General features: G+C 44.5%; 1 protein-coding gene across 1 annotated transcript in view; it reads left to right on the plus strand.

Moving 5' to 3' along the window:
* LOC120995014 (N-fatty-acyl-amino acid synthase/hydrolase PM20D1-like) overlaps window positions 1–12,980 on the plus strand; it is a 112,213-nt gene that overhangs the window by 62,534 nt on the left and 36,699 nt on the right. Inside the window, 2 exon segments of the mRNA XM_040423965.1 lie at window positions 2,877–2,938; window positions 3,029–3,107. Coding sequence (XP_040279899.1) covers window positions 2,877–2,938; window positions 3,029–3,107 — 141 coding nt within the window.

Below are 12,980 nucleotides of genomic sequence, written 5' to 3' on the forward strand. Positions count from 1 at the left end.
AATTTCAGAGTGGCACTGCATCTGAAGGGGAGAGTAAGACACTTTCAGTTCCAGGTGCTTCCATTCAGGATTTCTATGGCTTCCCGTATATTTACCAAGCTGGTGGCGGAGATAGCTGCTCACATAAAAGAGGGCATCTTGTTTGTTCCCTACCTGGACGATTTTTTTTTATAGTAGCCTCATTCAGGCAGAGTTGTCTTTCACAGGCAGACCAAGTAATTCAGATCCTGGAATCATTGGGTTGGATAGTGAACATTGAGGAATCCAGAATGATCCCCCTACAGTCGCAGAGGTTCCTGGGGATTTTGCTCGACTCGACCTCCCAGAGATCCTTTCTGACCTTGGACAAAGTGAACAAAGTAAGGTCAGTGGTGCGAGATCTAATTCTGTGCCCTCATGTTTCAGTCAGGAAAGCTATGTCCGTCCTCGGTACCTTGACATTGTGCATTCCAGCAGTTCTGTAGGCTCAAGCTCATTCCAAGGATCTCCAGTGGGAGATTCTCCAGTCATGGTCAGGGAGACTAGAGGAGCTGAACAGCAAGATTCTAATTTCCAGGAAGACCCGTCGGTCACTGGAATGGTGACTGTTACAGGAGAATCTAGATCAGGAGGTCCAATGGAAGGTGGTAAACCCTTGAGTAGTCACTACAGACACCAGTCCGTCTGGGTGGGGGGCCCATTTTCTGGACAGAGTGCAGATTGGGAGATTTCTTCAAATGCAAAGGAATTGACAGCAGTTCTGAAGACTCTACAGAAGATCCTGCCTTGGCTTAAGAACCGTCATTTAAAGGTTTTGTCCAACAATGGTTTCGTGGTGGCCTACTTAAATCATCAGGGGGGAACCTGATCCAAGGAGTTGATGGGAATTACAAATTAAATATTCCCCTTGTTGGAAGGGAAGGTTGTCACTCTCAGCTCTACATATCAGGGGTATAGACAACTGGAAAGCAGACTACCTAAGTCGAAACAGACTAGACTAGAGGGAATGGTCCCTGAATCAGGACATATTTGAAAAGATATTAATCCTGTGGGGGTTGCCAGACATAGACATCTTTGCTACAAGAAGAAACAGTTTATTTTCCCTTTGTCCAGGGAATTCTTCCACAGCAGTGGATGCCTTCCTTCATCCCTGGGGCAGGGGTCTTCTGTATGCTTTCCCTCCATTACAATTGATTCCCAGGATGTTGAACAAAATAAGGGAAGACAGAGTTTCTTTGATCTTGATAGCCCCCTTTTGGTTCACCTTTTTAAGACTACTGTCAGTCAGGGAGCCATGGGTCCTTCCGGAAAATCTGGATCTCTTGTGTCAAGGCCTAATTGATACATCCCCCAGGCTTGGTTTTTGAAATTTCGCTATTGATCCAAAAAGGGCTACCGGGGTTGGTAGTCTCTACCTTATTAAAGAGTAGGAAGGAAGTGACTACAAGCAAATACTAGTATGGTCGTTTTTTTTTTAGTTTTTAGGGATACCTCCTTCATCTTCTTGTCAGCTTAGCATCCCTAGGATTTTAGAGTTTCTCCAGAGGGGATTAGATAAGGGGTTGGCCTTAAGTACCTTAAAGGTTCAGATTTCGTCCCTAATTGTTTTGTTTGATTCAAGTCTAGCTGCTCATTCTTTGATTGTTAGATTTTGTAAGGCCGTTGCCAGGAACACCCCGGCTAGGATCGCAAGGGTCCCTCCTTGGGACTTTGGCCTGGTTCTTCAGGCTTTGGTTAAAGCGCCCTTTGAACCCCTCTCTGAAGTCTCCATTAAGATTCTAACATTAAAATGTGTCTTTTTAGTGGCCATCACATCGGCCATGAGATTAGGTGAGATGCAAGCTCTTTCCATCAACCCTCCTTATATGTCCATTCAGGAGGTCAGGATTACTCTTCGCCCCAATCCAGCATTTCTCCCCAAAGTAGTCTTGGATTTTCACAAGGGCCAGGAAGTGTTTCTCCTTTCCTTTTGTGATGACCCTAAGAACCCTAAGGAAACTGTGCTCTATCATTTGGATGTTAGGAGATGTGTGGTGGCTTGTTTAGAGGCTACCAAAGGGTGGAGGAAGACAACCACTTTGTTTATACAATTTGCAGTTCCTAATAAAGGAAAATCAACTAGAAAAAGTTCAATAGCTAGGTGGATAAGGCAGGCTATCTGTTTAGCTTATGTTTCCCTACAGAAGCCGGTTCCCCGGTGATGGTCGGCTCACTCAACAAGATCGGTGGCAACTTCTTGGGCAGAGAGAGCAGCAGCTTCAATCCAAGACATCTGCCAAGCCGCAACTTGGTCATCTCCTTTGACCTTCTTTAAGCACTATAGGTTGGATCTTTCTTCTTCTTCTGACTTGTCCTTTGGTCGTAAGGTTCTCCAGGCCGTGGTCCCATCCTAGTTTTTCTCTGGAATCTCTCATGGTGCTGTCATGGACGATAGGCAAAAATGATAATTACACTTACCTGTAATTTTATTTTCAAGAGTCCATGACAGCACCCCTAAATTTCCCACCATGTTTACTTCGGTGTTGGTGACGGTTCTTGGGTATTGTCACAAGGTGTGCAAAAAAAAAAAAAAGAAGAAAATATAAATATAATTAAACGTGGAGAGTGCATATGCCTTCAGCCAAACAAGTGAGAAAAGTCGCAGGATTGGATTTTGGAGGGTTTCTCGTCTCTGAAAACCACTGAGAAATAGAGAGTTTCCTCCTTTTTTATACTTGTGGGTTTCCTGTCCTGGGAGGCGGACCCTCTCTCGTGGTGCTGTCATGGACTCTTGAAAATCAAATTACCAGTAAGTGTAATTATCATTTTTGTATAACTGACTTCTCGTGCAGTAAAACTGAATGACTGTGTGATCGCCCGGTTAGCGTATACTATGTGACATTTACTCTGTGTTACAGTTTGCATTCCCACTTAATGTTATGATGGCAAACCTGTGGCTCTTCTCTCCTATCATCAGTAGGTAAGACACCTCCATTCTGAAGTGCAGACATGTACCCTATACATAATGTTAAATCAGTATATGTAATTGCTGCCTTGGTTTTTTATTTAGAGTGTTAGAGCAGAAACCATCGAGCAGTGCCATTGTGCGGACAACTACTGCCATAACCATCTTTAACGCTGGAGTGAAGGTACTGTGCAGTGTACGGTTACTACATCAGTATTTCCTTGGTGCAATGAAATCTTCATGAGACCAATGGAATACACAGTGGGAGATTGCAGTGTAATGCAGAGATTTTTTTATTTGGAATGTGATGGATCCCGAATGTTTTGGAAACGTCAGCCCCTTAGGATACTTCATGTCAGTCCAAGCTTTAGTTATCCTGCAGAGCTTGTGTATGGAAACCATTGGAATATTACTGTTTAGCACAACATCTGACATACTTTAGAAATTCTGATTTAGAAGATATGTAAAAGTAAGTTAATCTGCAATAGAAAAACTTTGCAACTTTGTAAATTGGATTCATTAAAGGGGCTGTCTCATCTCGCAGTTACTAAGGCAAGATGAGACACCGTTTCGACCACCAGCCAGCCGGGAAACAGCAGAGTGCTCCAGCATGAGAGCTACGGAAACAGCTTAGCACTGCAAGCTATACTGTTTCTGAGTTAGGGATATAGCATATTTTGCTTTGCCACGCTGTTTCTGTAGCTCTAATGCATGGCAATGGGAGCTACTGAAACAGCGAGCGCTGGAGTGTTCTGCTGTTTCCCAGCTGGGCGGTGGTCGGGACTGAGTCTCATCTCGCCTTAGTAACGGCAAGATGAGACAACCCCTTTAACCCCTTAAGGACTTAGGACGTACCGGTACGGCATGGTTCCCGAATCCTTAAGGACCCATGACGTACCGGTACGTCATGGCTTTAATTTGCTATTCCGTCGCCGCGGGGGTTAATCGGAACGGGATTTCGGCTGAAATCATTCAGCCGGCATCCCGTAACAATGCAGGGGGGGGTCATTTGACCCCCCCGTATCGACGATCGCAGAAAACCGCAGGTCAATTCAGACCTGCGGTTTTCTGCGTTTCCGGTCCATTCGGGTGTCCTGTGACCCGATGAACCGGAAAAAGACTGCGATCGGTGGCGTAATTATACACCACCTATCGCAGTCCGAGGATTTGGAGAGGCGGCGCTGGCCCTGGTGCTGAACGCTGCTGTCCAGGGTGCTGATTGGTGCAGGGGAGAGAGGCGCGAGATTCAAACTTCCTGCGCTCCTCTCTCCCCTCCTCTTCCTGTCCAGCACCCTGACCGTGCAGCACCGTCCAGCGTCCAGCTCCTGAGTCCCCCTAATCGTAGTCCATCACCCTCCTGCACCCATCGCCACCCAGGTAGGTTAGGGTCAGTGAGGGAGAGGCACCGTTAGGAAGGGAAAGAAGGAAAAAGTTAGGGGAAAAAAAAAACTTTTACTAAACTTTCTTTTCTTTCTTTCTTTCTGATCCATCTAATCCCCAGACCCCCCCCTGCCACTTGCCCCCCCCCCACCAACCCCCCACCACCACCAGCGCCCCCACCCTTCCCCCCACCAGCCCCCACCTCACCACCCCCCCCCCCCCCCCCCCCCCCCCCCCCCCCCCCCCACCCTTACCACCACTTTTTTTTTTATTTTTTTTTTCTGCGTGCGCTGACTGTCCGGCACTTTTCTTTTTTTGTCCGGCCACTGTTAGCGCATCGCCCGCCTCACCGCCCCACCGCTGATCAGCGTTGTACCGCTGATCAGCAACTTTGAACTTTTTTTTTTTTCTAAACACTTGCCCCTTTTTTTTCCTTATTTAGTACGCGAACACCCGTTGCCCCCACACACACGCACATATAATAAAGTTTGCCACACACGCACACATACACGCACACACACCCATGGCCCGCCGGATGTTCTCGGCCGAGGAGGCATACGCCCAGATTGCCTCCGACTCCGAGAGCCCCAGTGAGGATGAGGATGACCCCACGTTCCTTTTGTCATCCGCATCCTCCTCATCATCATCGGATGACGATGAGCCACCAAGGCGGCGGAGACGCCGCCAGGCGGAGCCAGGGGCCCCACATGCTAGGGATCCTGTGGCCCACCCTAGTACGAGCCGCCCTGGGGTTCGTACTGGTTTCCCGGCCCACCAAATAAGTCCACCGGAGCCCCCTGCCGATGAACTTAGCTGGTGTCCCCCAGTGGACTTTGAGCCTGAGATTCCGGATTTTGCTGGCAATCCTGGAATCCAGATTCCCACAGTGGGGTTTACTGAAATTGACTATTTTAGTTTTTTTTTCAGTAACCCACTGGTGAATCTGATGGTGGAGCAGACGAATCTGTATGCCCAACAGTTCGTCGCTCAAAACCCAGGCTCATTTTTGGCTAGACCCGGTGGCTGGACGCCGGTCAGTGCAGCCGAGATGAGGACATTTTGGGGCCTCGTGCTGCATATGGGTCTAGTCCAAAAACCCAGTGTCAGACAATACTGGAGTGGGGACGTCCTATACCAGACCCCACTGTACAGTATGGTTATGACACGTCCCCGGTTTGAGGCCATCCGGAAATGTCTGCATTATTCCGATAATGCAGCATGTCCACCCCGAGGTGATCCTGCCTATGACCGGCTGTATAAGATACGGCCGGTCATCGATCACTTTGGGGCCACATTTCAGCAGGCCTACGTACCTGGAAGGGAGGTCGCGGTTGATGAGTCTCTCGTTGCGTTCAAGGGGAGACTCAGTTTCCGCCAATATATTCCCACAAAGCGGGCGAGGTATGGCGTGAAGCTATACAAAATTTGTGAGAGTACCTCAGGGTACACTTACAAATTTCGTGTGTACGAGGGGCGAGATTCCCGGATTCAACCCCCAGAATGTCCCCCCACTCTGGGTGTTACCGGGAAACTCGTGTGGGACCTTATGTACCCACTGCTGGATAACGGTTACCACTTGTACGTGGACAACTTTTATACCAGCATTCCCTTGTTCAGGTCCCTTGCCGCCAGATCCACGTTCGCTTGTGGGACCGTGCGGAAAAATCAACGCGGCCTCCCTGCCCACCCCCTCCAGGTACCTATCCCCAGGGGTGAGACCCGTGCACTTACCAGTGGAAACCTGTTGCTGGTCAGATATAAGGACAAGAGGGATGTCCTTATGCTGTCCACAATCCACGGTAACAGCACCACCCCAGTCCCTGTGCGAGGTACCGCGGCAACGGTCCTCAAGCCCGATTGTATCGTCGACTACAATCGGTATATGGGAGGAGTTGATCTCTCTGATCAAGTCCTCAAGCCATATAATGCCATGCGCAAAACCCGGGCATGGTACAAAAAAGTTGCGGTCTACTTGGTGCAGGTTGCCATGTACAACTCTTTTGTACTATCCCGAAGCGCTGGCAGCACAGGGACATTCCTCCAATTCTATGAGGCAGTCCTCAAAGACCTGATCTTTTCGGACCGGGAAAGAGCAGGCCGGAGTACCTCGGGAATTGGAGGCGCCCGGATCGTCCCTGGCCAACACTTTCCAGGTGTGGTCCCCCATACTGGAAAGAAGGGACGAACCCAAAAAAGATGCAGAGTGTGTCACAAGAGGGGGATACGGAAGGACACCACTACTCAATGTGACACGTGCCCCGATCATCCGGGCCTCTGCATTATCAATTGCTTCAGGGAGTATCACACTTTCATGGAGTACTAAATTTTTATAATCCCCAACAGTCCACTAGAGAACATAAAAAACTATGGCTCTCAGACTTTGGAGGCACGGAAACAATTTTTTTTCCCCAAAAAAATATTAGTTTTAGAGCAGGCATCCTCAAACTGCGGCCCTCCAGATGTTGTAAAACTATAACTCCCAGCATGCCCAGACAACCTACAGCCATCAGCAGGGCATGGTGGGAATTGTAGTTTTACAACATCTGGAGGGCCGCAGTTTTTAGGATGCCTGCTTAGTGTCTCCAAAGTCTGAGAGCCATACATATTGGGCATCGTCGCGTGCGTAAAAGTCGTCGCTATAAAAATAACTTTTGACCAAACGCCTCGGATGAACGGTGTTAAAAATATAAAATAAAAACGGTGCCAAAACACCCATTTTTGGGCAAAATTTCCATTTGAATCCTTTTTGCCGGTAATAAAGCAAGGGTTAACAGCCAAACAAAACTCAATATTTATGGCCCTGATTCTGTAGTTTGCAGAAACACCCCATATGTGGTCGTAAATGGCTATATAGCCGCACGGCAGGGCATAGAACGAAGGGAACTCCATACGGTTTCTGGAAGGCAGATTTTGATGGACAGTTTTTTTTTTGACACCATGTTCCATTAGAAGCCCCCCCTGATGTAGCCTAGACTAGAAACTCCAAAAAAGTGACCCCATCTAAGAAACTACACCCCTCAAGGTATTCAAAAGTTACTTTACAAACTATGTTAACCCTTTAGGTGTTCCACAAAACTAAATAGCGAATGTAGAAACAATTTTTAATTTTTTTTTTTGTTACATTGCCTCAAAAAAGCGTAATGAAGAGCAACTAAAAATCATATTTACCCCTAAAATAGTCCCAAAACAACAACCACCTGATCCCGTAGTTTCCTAGATGGGGTCACTTTTATGGAGTTTCTACTCTAGGGGTGCATCAGGGGGCTTGAAAGGGTACATGATGTAAATAAACCAGTCCAGCAAAATCTGCCTTCCAAAAACCATATGACGTTCCCCTTCTTCTATGTCCTGCCGTTTAGCCAAATAGTAGTTTACGACCACATATGGGGTGTTTCTGCAAACTACAGAATCAGGGCAACCCATTTTAAGTTTTGTTTGGCAGTTAACTCTTGTTTTACTCCTGGAATAAATTGATTATATTGGAAAATTTTCCAAAAAATAGAAATTTCTAAATTGTTTCTCCATCTGTCAATAACTCTTGTGGAACACCTAAAGGGTTAACAAAGTTTGTAAACCCAGTTTTGAATACCTTGAGGGGTGTACTTTCTTAGATGGAGTCACTTTTTTGAAATTTCTATTCTAGGGGTGCAACAGGGGGCTTCAAATGGGACATGGTATAAACAAAACCAGTCCTGCAAAATCTGCCTTCCAAAACCCATATGGTGTTCCCCTTCTTCTATGTGCTCCCGTTCGGCCAAACAGTAGTTTACGACCACATATGGGGTGTTTCTGCAAACTACAGAATCGGGGCAACCCATTTTGAGTTTTGTTTGGCAGTTAACCCTTGTTTTACTCCTGGAAAAAATTGATTATATTGGAAAATTTTCCAAAAAATTTAAATTTCAAAATTGTTTCTCCATCTGCCATTAACTCTTGTGGAAGACCTAAAGGGTTAATAAAGTTTGAAAAAACAGTTTTGAATACCTTGAGGGGTGTAGTTTCTAGAATGGGGTCATTTTTGGGAGGTTTCTATTATCTAAGCCTCACAATATGACTTCAAACCTGAACTGGTCCATAAAAAGTGGGATTTTGAAGATTTCTGAAAATTTCAAAATTTGCTTCTAAACTTCTAAGCCTTGTAACATCCCCAAAAAATAAAATATCATTCCCAAAATGCTGCAAACATGAAGTAGACATATGGGGAATGTAAAGTCATCACAATTTTTGGGGGTATTACTATGTATTACAGAGGTAGAGAAACTGAAACTTTGAAATTTGCTAATTTTTCAAAATTTTCGGTAAAAATTGTATTTTTTTATGCAAAAAAATTAACTTTTTTGACCCAATTTTAGCAGTGTCATGAAGTACAATATGTGACGAAAAAACAATCTCAGAACGGCCTGGGTAAGTCAAAGCGTTTTAAAGTTATGAGCACTTAAAGTGACACTGGTCAGATTTGCAAAAAATGGCCAAGTCCTTAAGGTGAAATAGGGCCGAGTCCTTAAGGGGTTAAGGGACACTTCCACTTTTCCAGAAAGGAATGTTTTTTTTTAAACTCAATATTCATAGGAAAAGAATTTTGAAGAATTGTGGCAGTTTTATTTATTTTTTTCATTTCAAGAATACTTTCCAGTGAAAACGAAATACAAATTGATAAAACCTCCTTTATATTCATAAGAAAGATAGGTAAGGCTACTTTTACACCTGCGGTTTTAATTCTGGCAGGCTGTTCTTGCAGCCGGATCGTTGTGCTGCAGGTGTGAAAGTAGTCTGATCCTTTGTCGGTTTACTGCTGATGTGAGGGGAAGAATTTACCTGCAGGTGTAGAATTTGATTAATAGTATAACTGCTCCATTGTTCTCTTGATAGGTCTAGATAAAGATGCCCACAGAATAGCATTGCATTGATTAGTGTAATGTGTGTCGCTCTAATTGAGTCTTTATAGGGAGGCTTGCTCTGGTTGCACCAATGGTCTACCTAAAAAGTTAAAGGGGAACTAAAGACAGAATCCAAACACAAAAAAACAACAACAAAACATAATATCCTTATGTGTCTTTGTTATTTGCAGATCCTGAAAAACACAATAGAAAAGCAGCACATTGCTCTCTCAAGCTGCAGCCCTGTCATTTCCCACCTCTCATGTTAGTGCGCATGAGCCAGGAAGTGTATGTGGAGGGGTCTAGGTTTAGTCTGGATAACTTTTGTCTACACAGTGAGTGTAAATATTTTGTCAGAAGAAATCTCCTAGTTAGTAATAGTACAAAATAGATTTAGTTACAACAATGTGGAACTGGAATAGACTACAGAATACTATATCTATCAAAATAAATCCCACTCCCCATTCCTAAATGATACCACAGGGGCAGATTTGCTATTCAGGATCCTAAAAAGAAAAAGCTGGGTTACAGCATGTGAAACTGTAATATACTACAAAATACTAAATATATATCTAAATATAACAAAAAAAGAGTTTGCAGCAACAGTCAGTGAGAGAAACTGCCTATTCTGATGGAAACCTTTTGCATCTGGCATAAATCTTTTAGATCTTCGTCTCTAGTGATAGTTGTTGCTACTCAAGCATGTAAAGCTGTTATTATGGGGCATCAATGGCCAGTACATGGAGAGGGGTATAAGAGGAGAGAACAACAATTCCCAGCAATTTTAGGATGTTATGGGCTATCAGAGGACTTTACAGGTAGTGATTATAAGGCAAGAACTACAACACCTGGTGTTTTTATTATTCAAATGGATCAATACAGCACGTGCGTACACAGGTGTACTTCCTCTATATATTACTCAACTCAACAAAACGAAGTACCCAAATACCAGTACATATATCAAAATGTATTGTCTTATCATTAAATACACATATACATACACAAAATGTGGAAACAGAATAAAGTGCCAACGTGCAATAGCTAGCATTCCTCTAATGACACCACCATATGGAGTCCCGCATGGATAGCAGCCTACAATATAACCTGGAACAATTACGTATCAATGTCCTCTAGGACTAACCATGCCGCTATATGTGGTGCATAGTATAGATGTATTTCTGTTAGTAAATAACCTAACTTCTCACACATACAGCACATGAGCTTTGCCAAAATGGTGACACCACTCAGGTCTTTATAGGTCCTTCAACACTTCTCTGTACTGTTGAGCTGTGTCTCAGTGGGTAAATGGGGTAAAACCAAATTGGTTGGAGTGTAATGAACAAGTTAAAAAGGCTGGTAGGTGATAGATCTAAGAGAGGGAGACAAAGTGGCTTTGGGTACCAAGGGCAGGGACTCCTATAGTATTGCAGGCCAGGGGCGGATTGGCCATAGACCTTACAGGGAAACTAACCGGTGGGCCGATGCCCAGGGGGCCACCCAGACCCTCCTTTTTGCCGCTGTGGGATACATAATAAGCTCTCTGGGGTAATTAAGCTGTAAGAATCAGGTGCTCATGTACCTGAATTCTCTGGCTGTATCTATTGATGGCCACCACAGTGAGACAGCTTTTGGGGCAATATATGTTGCTGCACTATGATATTTTCTGCTATGGTATTGCTGACCCCGCCTATTTGTGTTGTCCCACCTACAACATGAAGCCACTTTTAGTTTGCTTTTTCCAGGGCCACTTTAAAGGGGTTGTCCCACGAAAAATATTCTACAGTTTTCAAATCAACACCTGGATCTAAATATTTTTGTAATTGCATGTAATTAAAATTTTTGTATAGCTACTGAGTTATTCAGTAAAATGTATCTGTACAGTGCTACTTAATTTCTTATTTCTTTGACCTGCTCACTGAGAAGGCCGCACATGCTCAGTTTCAACTTTCAACTGCCTCCAGAGCTGTGATAGGGAGAGCATGGACACGCCCCCTGAGCTGTAACAGAAAAGACACTCCCCTTCGGATGTCAGCTTGATATAGATCTAGCAGAGAACGTTCAGCTAGCCATTCTGGAGCAAGATCTCTACTAAACTGCTTATGAGACCTTGTAGATATATGTAGTTATGTTTGCAGTATGGATTAAATGCATTTAAGTTATTTATGTTTATTCAGGGTTTAGTTCCCCTTTAAGCGAGACCATTTGCCATGCTTTTTAAAAGTCCAACAAAGAAGACGTTAAAGAGCCAGGACAGGAAGTAGTATACATGGAGTGACTTTAAAAAATTATCCACCCAAAATAAATAAAATATTCATATTTAGGCTATTAGTATGTGATATAAAGTGTGATGGACGTGCCCCCTTAAAGGGGCATTTATTATGTAGACAAAGTTAATACAAGGCAGTTACCAATGTATTTTTATTACCCATATTGCCTCTTTTGCTGGCTTGTATGATGTTTCCATCACATTAGTCCTGGGCACTGGAGAGGCCGGCTCCTTTTCCTATAGTGTGCTGGGTTGCAGGGTGGTCTTAACCCCTGGAAATGAGCAGTGTATAATGTGATCAGCAAAGGAGGCGATAAACATTAGTAAGTGCCTTGTACATGATAAATGCCATTTGCTGAAGTGAGCCTTTCTACCATTTTGTGTCTACAGCTGCTATGGAGACCTATGTATCTCCATGCTACCAGACAGCAAATAAACCATATGCAGTCTGATCCTGGAGTTATGATCCCTACCGTTTGACCAGGATCAGACTACACAGGTTTTTTTTTCATCTGTTACCATGGAGAAATAATTTATTTTTATTTTTTTCTGATTGCAAATATTTTATGAGGGTGACCATCTTACCTGAGCTGTTGCTTTACAGCAGCCCCATGGGCCGTAGACAAAATAGATAAGAGGGGACCTCATTGACTTCTGTGGGAAAGTTTTCTAGGCATGCTCTGTGACTGAGATTCATTGATCTGAACAAACCAAGAAGTGGTGTCTATTATTAGGCTTAGTGGCCAGAGTAAAAACTGCAGAGTTTTAGGATTTTTTGAAAACCTTAATAGTGACATGGAAAATTTAACCACCGACCACCATTCACTTTAAGGATATACAGTAAGGGTCCATTCACATATCCACATAATGGGTCTATCCGTTCCGCAATTTTGCGGACCCGTTCGTTTTAATGGGTCCACAAAAGATGCGGTTGGACCACGTGTGCTGTCCCGATCCGCACTTCCATTCCATGGCCCCGCAAAAAAATAGAGAATGTCCTATTGTTGTCCGCAGCCACGGACAAGAAAAGGCATTTCTATCATAAAGCAAAATGCGGAACGCTCATTGCCGGTATCCGCGTTTTGCGGATCCGCAATTTGCAGACCGCAAAACAGTTGCGGATGTGTGAATGGACCCTAAATGTGTACCATTCCCAATAATGAGGGTTTACCAATCATCAGAAATTTTATGCAGATTACTTAAAGAGGACCTTTCACCGATTCTTACCCTATGAACTAACTATACAGATATGTAGAGCGGCGCCCGGGGATCTCACTGCACTTACTATTATCCCCGGGCGCCGCTCCGTTCTCCCGTTCTCCCCTCTGGTATCTCCGCTCACTAAGTTATAGTAGGCGGAGATACCAGTCCCTAAGTTATGGTAGGCGGAGTCTGCCCTAGCGCTGGCCAATCGCAGCGCAGAGCTCACAGCCTGGGAGGTTATTTTCTCCCAGGCTGTGAGCTCTGCAATGCGATTGGCCAGCGCTAGGGCAGACTCCGCCTACCATAACTTAGGGAACGGATATACCGGAGG

Source organism: Bufo bufo, chromosome 3, assembly GCF_905171765.1.
Source record: "Bufo bufo chromosome 3, aBufBuf1.1, whole genome shotgun sequence".
NCBI classification, from domain to species: Eukaryota; Metazoa; Chordata; class Amphibia; order Anura; family Bufonidae; genus Bufo; species Bufo bufo.